The sequence below is a fragment of the Lacerta agilis genome, chromosome 10, assembly GCF_009819535.1.
Source record: "Lacerta agilis isolate rLacAgi1 chromosome 10, rLacAgi1.pri, whole genome shotgun sequence".
Lineage (NCBI taxonomy): Eukaryota > Metazoa > Chordata > Lepidosauria > Squamata > Lacertidae > Lacerta > Lacerta agilis.
The window spans coordinates 70,507,235-70,525,277 of NC_046321.1; the positions used below are offsets into that span (position 1 = coordinate 70,507,235).

An 18,043-nucleotide genomic window follows, 5' to 3' on the forward strand; every position below is an offset into this window, starting at 1 on the left:
CCATGTACCAATCAGTACTAGAATATTCCTTATGACAGGAAGATTCCTTCTCAGACTTTTGTTCCCAGGTGATTCATCAAGATGGGGGTCCACTAGTCCACTGCAGACCAGTAGGTAAAGCAGGCATGGAGCTATTTTGGAAAGTGCAAGTACCTCTGCTAGTCTATAGTCAGATCACCTCCCCACTCTGCTCCTTTCCTTGCTTTTATTTATTTAAAGATTTCTATCATGCCATGCATAGCTCCCTGGAGCCCTCATGGAAAGAAACCAGCAAAACAATAAAAGCAATAAGAAGTCAACCATATCAGTTCAAAAATTCCACACTTAGTCAACAAATCAACCAATAAATGGGATCCATTTTTTTAAAAGAATCAGAAAACAAGTCAGTTCATCAAACAAGATGGGTTAAGAGGGATGTCCTGGGAATACCCTGCCTGACCGTTGATAGCAGGAAATTATTCCCACCTTCATCTGTTTAACTCCAGGTGGAGCCAATCATAGCACAGAGATTCCAACTCAGAAGCACCTCATACTGCACTTGGTTAAAGTAATGGAATTAACAATCCACAGTTACACTGAAAGTGAAATTTTGGTTCCATAAAATCAAGTTGGCATCACTCTCCTGCAGCAGTCATCCCACTGGATTCAATGAATCTGTAAACACAACCAAGGAGTCCACTGTATACAATTATGTAGCCACATGAAAAGGCAAGAAAAAAACCTGGTTTTTCCTGTAGTCCTGCTGGGAATGCCGGAGGATTCTGTAACAAAGCCTCAGCATATATTTGTATGGGGCATATCTCTGGTCGCCCAGATCTTCAAGTCTCAGTATGGCTCCTTCTCCCGCTTTGTCTTTAAATGGAGCTTTCAAGATCCCAAATATCTGTTCGTATACACATAGAGACACATAAATACAAAAACAAAGTGATGACTAATGATGGGGAGAGAAAAACAGGGTATTTTTGTGAATCCAGTGAACAATATATTAAATAAGCATTTTGAGCCAAGGGGGAAATAAAATGTGCCCCACCACTGAGGTTGAATCAATTCAGCAATAAAAATTGCATGGCATTCTATATGTAATTTTCACTATGAGTTCACTTCATCCTCCAACAGGTCACCTCATGTTTAAATTATTTTAAATAATACTGTAGCTTAGCTCCCAGCAGTGCAGCAGCTACAAGAGCAAGACAGGAGGAAAGTGGTCATGATTTTCACCCTGTGCACCAGCATGCTGCCTGATAAACTTAACTATGGTTTAAAAGTAACAGTGGTTTGCAGTGAGCTGAGGAACCCGTGGTCCTGCAAATCATAGAATCATAGAGTTGGAATAGACCACAAGGGCCATCCATTCCAACCCCCTGCCAAGCAGGAAACACCATCAAAGCATTCCTGACAGATGGCTGTCAAGCCTCCGTTTAAAGACCTCCAAAGAAAGAGACTCCACCACACTCCTTGGCAGCAAATTCCACTGTCCAACAGCTCTCGCTTTCAGGAAGTTCTTCCTAATGTTTAGGTGGAATCTTCTTTCTTGTAGTTTGAATCCGTTGCCCCGTGTCCGCTTCTCTGGAGCAGCAGAAAACAACCTTTCTTCCTCCTCTACATGACATCCTTTTATATATTTGAACATGGCTATCATATCACCCCTTAACCTTCTCTTCTCCAGGCTAAATATACCCAGCTCCCTAAGCCGTTCCTCATAAGGCATCATTTCCAGGCCTTTGACCATTTTGGTTGCCCTCCTCTGGACACCCTCCAGCTTGTCAGTATCCTTCTTGAACTGTGGTGCCCAGAACTGGACACAGTATTCCAGGTGAGGTCTGACCAGAGCGGAATATAGTGGTACTATTACTTCCCTTGATCTAGAAGTAATAGTACCCCTTTCCCAGGAACAGTCCCTGGATTTAGAAATCAGTCCCCATACAAAATCCATTGAAGTTGAAAAGCGTCCCCAGATTCATTGAAAAAATCTGGTAACCTTACACTAGCCTCCATTCCCCTCGGGGCAGCTGTCAAGTTTATGGTCTACCAAGACTCCTAGATCCTTTTCACATGTACTGCTCTCAAGCCAGGTGTCACCCATCCTGTATTTGTGCCTTTCATTTTTTTGCCCAAGTGTAGCACTTTACATTTCTCCCTGTTAAAATTCATCTTGTTTGCTTTGGCCCAGTTCTCTAATCTGTTAAGATCATTTTGAAGTGTGATCCTGCCCCCTGGGGTATTAGCCACCCCTCCCAATTTGGTGTCATCTGCAAACTTGATCAGGATGCCCTCAAGCCCATCATCCAAGTCATTGATGAAGATGTTGAATAAGCCTGGGCCCAAGACAGAACCCTGTGGCACCCCACTAGTCACTTCTCTCCAGGATGAAGAGGAGCCGTTAATGAGTACCCTTTGGGTTCGGTCAATCAGCCAGTTACAAATCCACTGAATGGTAGCATTGTCTAGCCTGCATTTTACCAGCTTCTTTACAAGAATATCATGGGGCACCTTGTCAAAGGCCTTGCTGAAATCAAGATAGGCTACATCCACAGCATGTTGCTGGACTACAACTCCCATCATCCCTGGCCATTGGCAATGCTGGCCGGGACTGATGTAAGATGAAGTCCAGAAATATCTAGAACACTGACTTCTCAACAAGGGTGGCATCTGAACATTTCAGGGTGTGTGTGAATGTTTCCATTAAAAAAATGTGTGATCTAACCAAAAGATTAACAATATGAAAATATAAAAGTATGAAATGTTATGTTCAGAGGATGAGAAGATCACATGCAGCTTGTTGCATGATCTGCATGTCATCATGAGTGCAAAGAAGCTCAATGTTATCTCTTAAGTGGTGTGACATGCAATATACAGAGCACAGCAGTTTGTCACTCACATATTTATTTATACTGCTCATTTCCACTAATTTTTAGAACTTTGAACATACCATACAGTACCGCTATTACATATCAAATTATCCTCAATTTAAGGCTGAGGTTTTTTTCAGTGTGCTATGTGGGGATGGAATTGTGCAGTTGGAAAAATGGACATGCAGTTGGGTGCAGGTGTTTATTAAGCACTTAAATAACAGATAATATCAGGGATGGTATGCATATAAATTAGATGAGCTCAGTGTCTGTATGTAAATTACCCAAACCATATTAAAACACCTTCTTTTGGGACAGATCCTCCTCTACCTCACCTTCACCTTTGGGCAGGTAACACTTCATCGCATCCTTGTAAATACCCTTAAAGTACTCCTGTTTTTGTAGCTTGGGCCTATCTCAGTGTCTCACACCCTGTGTTCCTTCTGCGCAGCCAATACAAAATAGCTGGTCTGGGGTCCCAGTTAGTCAATGGTGGCATATTATACTGGATATAAAGACAAAAGGTTATTGTTTCCACAGACAATCAAGCCCTGCATTTACTTTTGATCACAAAGCTTGCCAAATATTTCACCAATGAAAACTATTTGTTTTTACTCTTGCTTTCTTGAATGAGCACTACATTCACCATTTCCCCCACAAACACGAAAGCAGGAGAGAGAAGGCATAAGTGATCTAGTTAGTGAGCCAATCCAGAGAATTCTACCAATTTATTAATCCCTGCCATCTTTGCTCACCAAACTCATCCACCTCTTAGTCAGGCTTTGCAGATTACAGACCAGACCAATCTTATGCCTGCATTGAGTCTGAAACAGACCACCTAGAAACCCTCTGAAAAAGCTTTACTGCTTGCCAGCTTGATTCTGCAGACAATAAAAAATATTCTGGCAAAGGAAAATGAGCTGACCATCCTGCTGATTGCAGAACACGCTGTGAAAACAATTTTATCACTTATGTTCAGTCCTTGTCAGAGCATCTCCAGAATGACTTTTTGGAACGCAAGTGTGATTCAGCTGCCAATGATGATTTCAAACAATTCCCCTCAGAAAAAAAATTGGTTGAAATATCTCCCTGTACATCCCCAAACAGAAGAGCAGGCTCTGCACATCATTGTGACATTTTCATCCACATGCCTTTGTGAAGATGGTTTTTCTGTTCTTTTAGATATTGAAACAAAGCAGTGCAGCAGGCTGATGCTGAAAGTGAATCAAGATGTATCTGAAGAAGTGTGCATGCACACGAAAGCTCATACCAAGAACAAATTTAGTTGGTCTCTAAGGTGCTACTGGAAGGAGTTTTTGTTTTGTTTTTTGTTTTTGTTTTGAAGATGTACTCTGTCTTCCATGGTGCCCAGAATCCAAAAGCTTGTGACAAACATGCAGAATCAATGTTGATATTAAAAATAATAAAAGCATTTTTTGAAATTTAGAAATTTTGTGCAGATTTTTTTAAAAATTTGAATATTTTTTAAAGTTATAAGTACTTTGATTGATTTTTATTATTAAACCACAAAATATTATTTATAATTAAAATGATATTTCAATCATTTTGAAAATGCAAATAAAATAATTAGGAGAGGCAGGTTTGAAGGGATTTTTATATTACCTAAAAGGGGACATTGGGTTTTAAAAGTCTGGGAAACACTGACTAAAGGGGCCAGTTTCCCCAAGCGATATGCAAACAAGGCCACTGTATCTTTGAAGAATATGCTCCATATTAAATATTTCTATCAATTACATACCTGTGCCAATATATTTTGTTCCCTCATTAATTTTTGCCTCTCTCGGTTGGGCTTAATGACCATCACATCCAACACTTCCTGGCCATTATTGTGCACATCAGCAACAAAGAAAATGAGATCTTCCAACAGCTTGGTTACAAACCTATGTTGTTTGAAGAAGTACAATACAGTGAACAAGTGTAGCTCTGTGACAAAATGTTACGGCGTGGAGTGATTCTGTTCAGGGTTTCAACCACTCTTTCCTTTCCCGTCACCCCAAACTCCCAGCAGTCAGTCATCATTCCACACCCCGACGTCTCTGGAACCGTAACTCTGCTACCAATGTTAGCATACGTCCCGCGGGGGCAAGTTGTGAGACTGACCCCCAGGTAGGGACGAAGCCTGCGTGCCCTCCTAGCTACTTGAGTCCAGGGGCACATTGATATGCGATTGTTCCCCAGCATGAAGAACAACACACACAAGCCATTAAGGCTAAAACTACTTTATTGTAGATAAAATGCAGAGTATGCCTCTGCTTGCCAGCTCATGAAGTCAGAGCTGTCCTTTAGCGTGTCCGGCATCTCTGCGCCAGAAACGAAAGTAAAGTACAATAGTAAAATACAAAAACATCACGTGTGTGAGAAAGCTGGTAGAACTGGTGGCTTTCCCACAGGATAAAAACAGACACATAGTCATGCTGACCTCGCTGCTGCAGCTTTTGCAGCTCGGCTTGTAATAATATGACAGTTCAGTCCACATTGGGCTGTTTTGATAAATATTTTATCTCCATTTTCCCCATTGATTTCTGGATGCTGGGGGTGGGAGTGGGGCTCAGCAACATCAACTTATTTCATATCTTCGTTGGTATCTATGGGCAACTTTCTCTTAAGTCCCCAATGACAATGGCAAACAGCTTCTCTGTATAATGTAAGAAGTGACCTATCAAGACAATGAAACGGTTCTTTCTAATGGGTGCATGGGTGCTTTCCCAATCTCCTTGTTCTAGCCACACTATTCTATTCCTGACATAGCACAATTACCTCTTCCTCTCCTGTCCCCTCAAGTCCTACCCCACCAGCCACACACCCTCAAAATCTGTTCCAAGGTTTGAGAGGCCCTCTGGAGCAGATCTGGGGGACATGCAAGGGAAGTCCCCTTGTGCCAGCAGAACCCCATGGTTGCAGCATTACATACAATCCTCTGACTCCATAAATCTGCAGACCTTTACACCTAAGAAAAACACAATTTTCCACAACTCTTGCACTATCAGAAGCCAAGGGAATACAGAACTGACACATTGTATGCACATAAGGAAGTCAATGCACAGAAGTCTGTTGAGCCTGAAAGTAGGGCTAGGAGTTGATACACTTCCCCTAATCCTCCTGGTGTTCAATCACTTTATTTCAGCTTTAAGCTCATATAAATGTTCAATATAAGTGTTCATATTTGAAAGCATAAATAGGCTCCCGGGCTGAAAGAGCACAGGGATGGGGAATCTGTGGCCCTCCATATATTGTTGGGCTGCAACTCTTCTCATTCCTGCCCATTGCGCCATGTGGTCTGAAGGTAATGGCATTCTCCTATGCTGCAATGGGTTAATGCATCAGAGTGCTAACCAGAAGGTTGGTGGTCCAAGCCCACTCAGGGACAGCTGTAAGCAGGATTCCTGTAGTGCAGGGGTTGGACTACTCTATAATTCTGTGATCCCATGACTCCAGCAACACTTGGAGGGCCACAGATGCCTCATAGCTGCTGTAGCATAATAATGCTGAACTGATGAATTATTTCCAACATCTGGTTTAGTAGTATCTTGTGAAAGCCTGTATTAGCTATAAGCATTTTCTTGGTATCATTAGGTCAGGGAGGGAGGCAAAAGGTAAGGAAGGATCACTGACCTTCTTTCATTTTGAGTTACGGAGCCATTCTCCAACTTTTTAACTGTAGATGATAAAACCTTGTTGGCATCATTAGCAAAATCCAAATCTCTAACCTCAGACAGAGGAACCGACACAATAGCAAATGCTTCCTTGTCTTCTTTCGTTTGGCAGGTCCCAATCTGCAATATTGGCAGGCGAAGAACAACCAAAATTTAACGTGAGAAAGCAGCTTTCTTTGCTTAAGTTATGTTGACTGCTGTTGGTATTTACCTTTAACATCACAGGTCTTTCTTCGTCTTTGTCTATTGGGATACTTGTACTGGTGACCCATGTATTGGTGCACAGGTGTCTCAGTCGCACATAAGAATTTCTAAACAAAGTAAAACAACAGCTCTCAAGGAATAAATTTAAAATCATTGGAGCATCAAATGTTGTTTTCAAATCCACTGGAAAGGAATCAGCTGACAATGGGTGCAGCCCTGCTCTCCCCCTGTGGTTGGAGGCTTTGTGCTCAGCTTAACAAGAGGAAGAAAGAAGGAAATGTGGAGCACTAGCCTGCCCCTCTTCCTCCCCTGATTTCCTAGCCAGCACCAGCTACCTCCATCACAAAGAGGCAAGTAAAGAGAGGAGGTGGAGGAAGGCTAGCCTAGCATGCTCCCTTAGGAAGCACTATTGCTCTGCAGGGTCATACGGCTTTGCAGTCTTCACACACATAATCACTCAGAGAGAGAGAGAGAGAGAGAGAGAGAAACTGGAGACACCGGAAAGCAATCTCTGCCTCTCTCCCAAGCACTACCTGACCTTTCTTCCAAGCTTAAAATAACCCCCTGAACTTGGGTTGCTGCAATGCCCCTTTATTATATTAGTATCTCTCCTCCTCCACACTTCATCATGAGTTCCGGCACCTTTTTCCCTAGAAAAAAGCACTGGGTACACACACACACATATATATAGTAAAGTCCAGTCAATGATGACTATAGGGTTGCAGCGCTCATCTCCCTTTTCAGGCCAAGGGAGCCAATGTTTGTCCACATACAGCTTTCTGGGTCATGTGGCCAGCAGGATTAAACCACTTCTGGTGCAACAGGACACAGTGGTGAGTGCCAGAGTGCACAGAAACACCATTTACCTACTTGCACTGGTCTGCTTTCAAACTGCTAGGTTGGCAGAAGCTGGAAAGAGCAACAGGAGCTCACCCCAGCACGCAGATTCGAACTGCCGACCTTTCAGTTGGCAAGCCCACATATACACATGCAACACTACCTTGGAACCAGGCAGTCAGCTCGCTGAAGGGTGGTAGCATCCAGTTCAAAAAGAGAGGCAATGTCATTTCCATGTGGCACAGACACCAGCGTATACATAATTTTTTCCCCAGCCTGTCGCTTCTTCTTTGAAATGAGAAGTTCGCTGTCTCTCTGCTGATGAAGAACAAGGACACTTTGGTTTACACAGCATTTTATTGTAACTTCTGCAAGAATAATATATTTTTTCTTTGCAAGATGAAGGGGGGTAGGGTTACTAGAGTGAAATTGTAGGGTTACTAGCTTCTTTTCTCATATTCAAAACAGAAGGACCAAACTGCCTCAAGGATGGTGGAATGCAAAGCTGCCTTTTCACACAAATAGGTCAGAGGCCAACAAAAAGTCCCTATGACAGAACATGTTATTACTCAATGTGAGTTCCGTCAAGGCTGCTGGGTGTTTGCCAGAGGAATACAGCACCACAGCGCTTGTTTTAAAGGAGTACAAAGACAAAGGACAGACAGGAGGCAGCGAGCATCAGGAAAGGCTGTTATTTTTTGACCCCACCAACAAGGGCAGTCAACTTGGCAAAAAAGCTTGTCCATGATATGTGCTCCATTTATATCAGTCCTTGAAATATACTCAGTCAAGTAGTAATTTCATGCTCTTTATTTCAGCTCATAGGAACAGTGAGCGAATTCCCCCCCCCCCAAATCTCAGGCTTTATATACATTATTTACACAATGAGTACCGTCTGATTGGTTGATTATGTTTCCCTCCTGGAGCCTGATTGGGCTGCTGCTGCAGGCCAATCAGTTGTTGCATCCTAGTATCCTACTGGCCTAAAAGGCTGATTAACTTCCTCCTGGGGTCTGATTGGGCTGTTCCTGCAGGCCAATCAGATTGTTGCATTCTAGGATCCTACCTGCCTATTGTTCTAGTACATAACAGTCCTACAATGCACATTTTGCTGTTGAGATGTGGCATAAGCTCATCCAGGAAGCCCCTACTGTGATTCTCAAGATGGAAAAATAGTGCAGGAGACATGTGAGATGTATAAAGGTAAAAGTAAAGGTACCCCTGACCATTAAGTCCAGTCGCAGACGACTCTGGGGTTGCATGCTCATCTCACTCTATAGGCCAAGGGAGCCAGCGTTTGTCCGCAGACAGCTTCTGGGTCATGTGGCCAGCATAACTAAGCCACTTCTGGCGAACCAGAGCAGCGCACAGAAACGGTGTTTCCATGTGAGATGTATAATGTGCTCAAATTAGAACACAGGTCCTAGCTAGGTATTGTGACTATGAATATCATGTGTTGTGGTATAGCCTTTCTTGGGACTGTACATATGCCCTGGAGGAGGATTCTAAACTCAAATGCTCTCCCAAGTTTTTTTTTTTATATATAAATAAACTCAAAGCTACCTGCATACAGAAAAACAGCATGTCTGGATGAAGAATTTTAACCAAGTATTTTTCAATGCTTAGAATGACAGAATCATAGGGTTAGAAGAGACCCCAAGGGTCATCTTACTACTTTTCTACTATACAGGTAGGTAGCCGTGTTGGTCTGCCATAGTCAAAACTTAGTTGGTCTCTAAGGTGCTACTGGAAGGATTTTTTTAAATTTTTTATTTTACTTTTCTACAGTTACAGGTAGGTAGCCGTGTTGGTCTGCCATAGTCAAAACTTAGTTGGTCTCTAAGGTGCTACTGGAAGGATTTTTTTAAATTTTTTATTTTACTTTTCTACAGTTACAGGTAGGTAGCCGTGTTGGTCTGCCATAGTAAAAAAAAAAAAATCCTTCCAGTAGCACCTTAGAGACCAACTAAGTTTGTTCTTGGTATGAGCTTTCGTGTGCATGCATATCTGAAGAAGTGTCCGTGCACACGAAAGCTCATACCAAGAACAAACTTAGTTGGTCTCTAAGGTGATACTGGAAGGATTTTTTTATTTTACTTTTCTGCATGCATTGATCTTTTGTTTTAAACTTAGAGAGACATTCAAGTTTATTCTGCCCCACCAGAAATCTGCAACAGTACACTCCTGCACAGTTTCTCTGCATATGCATGAGTGCCCCAGACTTTATAGGCTCATTCTTTGGAAAAGCCACCTCTGATAGCATAGTTACAGTCCTAATGTTATTTCCCTCCATGAAGACCATTAAGCTGCAGTACTAACTGAACTTAAAATTAAATTAAATTTAACAACCACCAGAGTTCTAGAAACATCTGCTAATCTGGTGTCTCTGTGTTAAAACATTCTTTCAGGTTAACTTGTTTACTTTAACTAACTATAATATGTCTCCAGCTTAAACACAGTGTTACGGTCACAGCTTCTCTTAATCTGTTTTTACTCAAAATCAGCTGTTATACTTCTGTTACTTAGTTATTACACAGGTTGTTCAGTTAAATACTTTTAATACAACACAGCTTCCTTCAAACATTAATACCCTGGTTTATTAGTGATGGGCACTTTTCCTCAGTTACCCACTCTCTTTACAATCCCACTCCTGAGGTATTCCAAAATGGTATAACAGACCCAAGGGATCATCTCACCCCTTGTTACTGGTTTGGGAGTCTTCTGTACCTAGAAGAACTCTCCCCTCCTGGCTAGACTGACTAGACCAATAAGGTCTACCTCTCCTGGCTCAGCCCCCCAAGTAACTCCTGTCTGTATACCCTCAGCCTGGTCTTAATACCTAAGCTATGAGGCTCCTTCCTCTAGCTATAGATATCCTCCTCAGAGCAGATTTGAACTCAAATCCAAACCAATTCTCCCTCAGTCAAATCTTAACCTACTCCCTATCTGACTTCCTATCCATCTTCTCAAACAAAGCCCTATCTAACTCTCTCCCTCCTGAAGTGCTGCTCCTGGTGGAGTTTCATGGGGACTGCATCACCAGACTCTGGTCTGGCTCTGCAGTCCATCACACATGCCATTCCAGAGGATGCTGCGCTGATGCAAACCTACTCTACCCGCAAGCCTCCTGTGCAAGCCAACTCATGACACATTGTAAAATTTGTTTGGTCTGTTTATTTTGGAGAGCCTATAATTATTGCCAGTTGCTTGGAAAACTTTTTGTCAGGAAAGGTTGTTGCCAGGTTTTCAAATAAATGAATAAATAGAAAGCAAAAGTCACATCAACATAGGCTTTTAAAGCTCCTAACTCTGTACCAGAAATATATTTCTTATCGATATTGTACACAATTTGTTTCTACAACCCAAATGTCATAGGCACTTTCTTTCTAATTAGATCAGATTATGTAAGAGAGCATTTCACCACATTTTATTTAAAGAGGCACTTGCACTTACCACAGCCTTTTCCCCATTACTTCCATCTGGATAATGTGGATTAAGCTGTAACAAAAAAGCACTTTTAATAAAAATTTGTAAAAAGAGAGGATGATCTTAAACTGCATATGTTATGTATGTTCAAAAGGCCATGATTATTGTTCCACATGCACTTAAGGCGTTTCAACCTTCCTTTCCCACCAGAAACCCACCTCCTGACCAACAGCATGCCTGTCTTGCCTGAATTAAGTCCCAGTTTCTTAGGCTACATCTAGACTATTGCCAATTCAATTCTTCTACTGCCTCCCTGTAATCAAATGGAAAAGAAAGGTAAAACAAGATGTCACACCACATGACACCACACTCTATAAACTCACATATGACTTCTCCCAGTCATTTCACAAAGATGCTGAAAACCATGGTGGGCAAAACCCTGTGAAACCCCAAATAAAAGTTCTGGTGCAGAAAGCAGAATTTCTGGAACCTGTTCACCAGGTAGGACCAAAACCAGCACAGAACTGTGCCATCCAGGGATCCAATCCAGCAGATAGTCAATGGTATCAAAAGCCACCAAGAGGTCTGACAGAAGAGGGATGCAGTTTTCCTGCCCAGTTCCAACCGTAGTTCTACCAAAGCAATTTCAGTCCTAAAGTCTGATTGAAATGCATCTAGATAATCTGTATAATCCAAACCACCAAGAGGTGGGTCACCACCCACTCAAGCACCCTGCACCCCCCCCCCCAAAAGAGGATGGAAACTGGTCCAAGTGGTAGAGGGATCTTAGGAGGGTTCTTTTTAGCAGCGATTTCACATTTATCACCCCCTGTACACATCTACTCAATTACTTCCTGAAAGTTTTAGTGAGGAAGAGTGGGAAAGGTCAAGTTTACATGTGGCTGGCCTCAAATCTCCAAAGTTCCTGCCCATATTCTCAGGCTAAACAAACTGAAAGATATGCATCACAACAAGACAAGCAGATGTTTCAGGCACATTTATCTGTAGTCCAATCTGCAAAGTGTGGCACAAATTGGCCACAGTGAGCCACTGAGACTTATTCTAAACCTCATGTCCTGACAGGCCTAGTGTTAACTGAGTCAGGGCCATGGTTGTCATGACAACCACAAACTGCTGAGACGTTCCCTTAGGGAACCCCAGCATTAATGTTGAAATTTTAAAGAACAGTAAGGAGGGAGAAGCCCAACATCACCTCAGAGAGGAAGAATATTGAGCAGTTGGCTATATGTACACCAAGAGGACCCCAAGGCTGACTGGTAGACAGGACACCTAGAGAGAAGAGTGGCTTTATTCTACCTCCCCAACTTGCAGGATGCAACACTCAGAAATTGGGAGTGGCGTTGGGAGAGGTCAACACTTTCTAACTTGCCCATCCATATTTCTGCCACACACAAATTAGGTGAAAAAAAGGAGTCCATCCCAGCAGTGGGAAGAAGATGGTGCATGATGGTGCGTTGCAGGACTGAAGGAGGAAAGACTGTATCTGCTGAGTGAGTGTTTATTGAAAGACCTCCGATACTTTGTTTAAAGTGCCGGGGCAGAGAGTTATCTTATAAATAGTATCTTTTTTTATTTGGAGTGTGGTGGGAATTTTGTTTTTGTCTTGGACAAAGAACTGCATGTCAGCGGCTAGAACTTTGTTTTGTCACACTCCCTCATTTTAGTTTAAGAAAACTCTGCTGGCTACAATTCGTGAAGTTTGGTGTTTGGGTGAAGTGGATTATTTTTGTTTGACTTCAGACTGTCCAGAATATTGTTTATAAAAATTTGCTTTAGAAACCGGGGGGGGGGGGGTTAAACCCCCTCCCATTAACATCAGGAGCTTCTGTTTACGCTCTTCCAGAACTCACCCTTTGTGGATTTTATCGTAGACAAGCATTTAGGGGCATGTTTTCTTCCTTCTTCACTTCTGTCCTTCCTTTCTGACAGAGTGTTTTATGGGGGGGCGGTAAACTTCTTCCATTTTCCTTTGCATGATCGTGGTGCCTGTGGATTAAGCCAGCAAGTGGCTGAAGCCTACAAGAGATTCCCTTGGATTACAAAATTTTGGGAAATCGCCTTACTTTTATTCTTATTTTGCCTGTTGGAGAGGGAAAAGATTGAATTCCACCTGAAACTGTGGGGGGGGGGACACACACAAAGAAAACGAAAGTGACTTTGTGGGAGAGCCTATGCCATTGTTATTTTGTTGCATTGCTACATTGTTGCAAGGTCGACGTCACCAAGGGGACTCTAGTTGAACAGCAGTTTAGAATCTGTCATATAAGATATCACTCGGGAAGACAGGCAAACTAATGCCAGTGTACTGAAAGAAGCAAAGATCACCAATGTTGAAGCAATGATTATTCAATATCAACTTTGTTGGGCTGGCCATGCCATGTAGTTTGCATGCCTATTGTCTGCCAAAGCAACTACTCTATTCCCAACTCAAGAATGGAAATCGAAATACCGGTGGACGACAAAAGAGGTTTAAAGATGCTCTCAAGGCAAATCTTTTAAAATGTAGTATAAGCACTGATAACTGGGAACACTGGCCTGCAAGCACTCCAACTGGAGAACAGCCTTTACCAAAGGTGTCATGGAGCACAAACTTGGGGCAAAAAGCAGAAAGATTTTCAGTCATAATATGAATTGTATTGTGACATTCAGCACACATTATACTTTCATTGCATACAGAGTTGTGTTTGATTACCTTCATCTTACACATATTATAGGGTTAAGAACAGTTACTTAACATGCCAGCCTGAAAATACCAACTTCTAGTTCTGATAAACAGCAAACGTGGTAGCAACCCTGGTTGTGGGCTGTAATACTTCAGACTGCAGACAGTTGCTCACATGAATATGGACTTTCATTTTTGTACCTTGAATGGAGGAGCATTCAGTCACATAAGTTCCTCTCCACCTCCCCCAGCAGAGTTTAATGGTAGAGGAAAAAAATGAATTTATGCACTTTGTGAAAAATGAATTTACCCACAAGGCCTTAAGAGAGCAAACATCTGCTTAACTTAGAAGGGAGAAAGAAACTCTGACAATGTTCTCTCTCTTTATCATGGTTAAGACATGGGGAATTGGGTCTGGGATTATGGGCTGACTCCTGCAGCCCCTCTCCCTCTGTCACCCAGCAACTTCCTCTCAGCCCACTTTGTAGCCTTTCAAAGGACTGCAAAGGAGATTCTGTTTGCCCAAGTCTCCGAGAGCTGATGCAGAAACTGTGAGCTGTGGTGCAAGAAAGTAAATCTTACCTCTGCCCTGAGCTCACGAAGTGGCAAGCCACTAAAATTCAACCACCCCCCACAATAAGGAGACAAGAATACTAGCCTCCCTGGGACTTCTGGGGGAATCGCAAATGGCGGCGGAGTGAAGAGCCTTAACCAGCAGGGAAGTCTCGATCATCAAGAGGGGTTTAGGGGAGAGCACAAGGGCGCTGTGCACACCAAAAGAAGCTCAAAAGGAAATTTCGAGTGCAGAAGTTTTTGGCAGCACCAGAAGCACACTATCCTGTCTCCCCCCCCCCACCCCGAGCCAAAAGGCATGGGGGGGGAGGGGACAGGATTTAGACGTGAAGTGAAGAAAAACTCCATCAACCCCCTGATGAGAAGCCTTGAACTCCGGCCTGGATGTGGTAACCTTTTCCATATAATTTAAAGGCCGTATTGCATAAAACAACTTTAATTGGACTTAATTGGGAAGTAGAATAATTGGGCACTGTGAAGGGGGGAAATTAAGGAGGTCCACCCCTTCCTGGTGTAAGCTACCCTGCATGGGGACAATTTACAAGTAATGATAACATTAAAAGGACTTTGTAATTGGTAAATATCCAGCTAATTTTTGTAGTAAACATTGGATAAAGTAGAGCAGTGTTTTTCAACCACTGTTCCGCGGCACACTAGTGTGCCGCGAGATGTTGCCTGGTGTGCCGTGGGAAAAATTGAAAAATTACTTTATATATAGTCAATATAGGCACAGAGTTAATTTTTTTAACATTTTCTAATGGTGGTGTGCCTCGTGATTTTTTTCATGAAACAAGTGTGCCTTTGCCCAAAAAAGGTTGAAAAACACTGAAGTAGAGAACTGAAAAGACTGGAAGAATAAGTTACAGTGTGCAAGGACAGAAGAGAATCCTGTCTCCCAGTAAAGATGGGAGGTGAGAGGACATTTTAATCTTCGCTCTGATTTCTACAGGAGCTCTTGCTGAACAAAGATAATATTTTGTATATTTCCTGTTTGATATACCTGAAGTTCACAGGGGATTTCTAAACCATATTATTAGAAAATCAATTTATGCTGTTTGGGAAAAACATAAGAATTTATTAGAGAATAAAACCCCATGGTGGCTAAGAAGTGTGCATGCACATGAAAACTCATACCATTAACAAACTTAGTTGGTCTCTAAGGTGCTACTGGAAGGAATTTTTTTATTTTGTTTCGACTACGGCAGACCAACACGGCTACCTACCTGTAACCATAAGAAGTGTTGTCAGTTAAAAAAATAAATATGGGAAAAGAATGGGCAACATATAGAGAGTTGTTAACTGAGAAGGAAAATCAATTGAAAGTAAAAAAGTTTGAAGACATAAGACATCTGTTAACTGACTGGCGCCAATATCATCAACTAAATGACATTTTTAGGTTGGATAAAGGAGTTGGTTTTGGTAAAGAATATTTGAGATTGCAGAAAGAATTGTTGGAAAATAATGAAAAAGTTCCATCAAAAATGTATAAATTGTTGCTGGAATGGGAAACAAAAGATGAGGAAATAAAATCTGTAATTATACACTGGGCAAAAGATGTGGGATATAATATACAATTTGCTTCATGGGAGAAGTTATGGAATGAGGATTTAAAATTTACAGCCTGTTGTATGTTAAAAGAGAATTCCATGAAAATGATGTATAGATGGTATTTGACTCCTACAAGATTAGCAAAAATGTGTAAGAACATATGTTAGAAGTGTAAAGTTAAAGAGGGTACATTTCATCGTATGTGGTGAACCTGTAAAATAGCTAAGGCCATCTGGGAAATGATTTATAATGAACTGAAAAAAATGTTGAAAATAACTTTTTATTAAAAAAAACCCCAGAGGCCTTTCTATTAGGTATAATTGGAGAATAACTTTCACCCTGGTATGGCTCCCCTTTATCACACACACAGCCCAAGAAGACAATGACAAAAATCTACCAACAGCATACAAATCAATATGGCTAACCTGATCAAAAACACCCACCCACCCCACTCACACAGAAAACCAAAGACCACCACAGCCAACCACAAATGAACAATCACACCCTACGCCAACCCCGACCTCTCTCACCACCAAAGGAGCACAAGTGAACAACAGAGAACCTGCACAAGCAACGCTGACACCAAACCCTACATATATTAAGTAAAATAGAAACATCATCACCCGACCCCACCCATCTCCCCATCCTGCCCACCTCTTTCCCCCTTTTCTTCCCAATGTCTCAACAAACAAAATTGATTTGTAAAAATGTTACATGGAAAAAATACGAGAGAGACATTGTATATACCTTTGTAAATCAAGAAAATCTTTAATAAAAAATACTTTAAAAAAAATAGGAGAATTACCGAATGATAATAAAGTACTGTTTATGTATGCAGGGGCATAGGAAGGTGGGTGTGGTCCGCCCTGAGAGGGGTGACAAAATGGTTTGCAGCACTCAACATCTGTGAGAGACACTGTGGCTTTGGTGCACGCAGGCTTCCCGCTGCAGAAACAGTCCATCCGCTGGCTCACCCTCAGCTGTTGGGTGGCAGGCAAACTCGTCGCAAGGTACACAATAGCTCAAGAACTTTGGCTCTCCCAAGAAAGCTCAGCTCTGGCTCCCCCCAAAAATATGAAATAACGTCAAACCATTTTTGCAGGCACACACACACACACACACACACACACACACACACACACACATATGGTGTGACAAGAATTTTTTCACACTGGGTACCTTCACACCGGGTAGCAAGTGGACCTTGCTACTCCACTGTATGTATGCAACGACAGTGACAAGAATACTATTTGCCCAGGGATGGAAAGAAGAAAGCCCCATCAAAAGAAAAATGGCTAATGAAGATGATGGACTATGCGGAGATGGCAAGGCTGACTGGGAAGATCAGGCACCAAGAGGATAACAAATTTAATACAGAATGGCATAACATTATAGAATATATTAATGAACACTGTAAAAGTGTTAGCAGGATTGACATAGCACTTGCAATTTAAAATAACAAAGGATAAAAATGAAGCATAATAATTTGGATAAATGCAATTAGATGAAGTTAAAAAAGGAAGATAAATTTTGGAAGCCAAGGGAAGCATGGAGGGAAGTCCAGGGGTTCAAGGAACCCCATAAAGGTACTGATATGGACTATGGTTTAATGTAGACAAGTGTGTGTGCATGTGAAAATATTTTTTTTCTTTTTGAAACTTTGAAAATTAATTTTAAAATAAAAAGAATACTAGCCTCTCTAAAGGATTGCTGTAAGCTTTACAGCATTTTTTTTTATTTTATTTTTTAAATTTTTATTTGTTTTTAGTACACAACAAAAAAAGGAAAAGGAAAAAAGTAGAAATAATAATACAAAAAAAGATTCTTCGCCTCAATCGCACACTTCTTCAGGTAAGCTTAAGTTCAACTACATTGCAGTAACATCAGAAAGAAAATACAGATTACACATAAATCCAATTCATTTTAACAGTTTCAATGCTCACATAACGAAGAACTTGATTATATTTGAACATTGACTTCGCTTGTCCAACTCTCCATTGATTCAAAAAACACTAATTGTAAAGCTAGTCATATAATATCTTTAGTCTCACAAATTTATCTTAAAGCTGTTATTTCAAAGTTGTTCTACAAGAGTTAATCCAATGCGTGAATCATGTTGAGGTCGCACCTCCTTTTTTAGGTAACATAAAAAACTGTTCCACTCTTCAACAGATTTACCTCTCGGATTTTCTTTTCTTTTTTCTGGTAGAAAAGCCAACTAAACATACCCTATATACTTGAGTATAAGC

At 41.5% G+C, this 18,043-nt stretch overlaps 1 protein-coding gene across 1 annotated transcript in view; it reads right to left on the reverse strand.

Annotated features, from left to right (window-relative positions):
* Positions 1-18,043, reverse strand: part of ITPR2 (inositol 1,4,5-trisphosphate receptor type 2) — a 347,129-nt gene that overhangs the window by 258,543 nt on the left and 70,543 nt on the right. Inside the window, exons 10-15 of the mRNA XM_033163298.1 lie at positions 11,018-11,062; positions 7,728-7,882; positions 6,735-6,834; positions 6,483-6,643; positions 4,609-4,750; positions 722-883 (exon numbers count right to left, since the gene is read on the reverse strand). Of these exons, the coding sequence (XP_033019189.1) occupies positions 722-883; positions 4,609-4,750; positions 6,483-6,643; positions 6,735-6,834; positions 7,728-7,882; positions 11,018-11,062 (765 nt within the window). The remainder of the gene's footprint in view (positions 1-721; positions 884-4,608; positions 4,751-6,482; positions 6,644-6,734; positions 6,835-7,727; positions 7,883-11,017; positions 11,063-18,043) is intronic.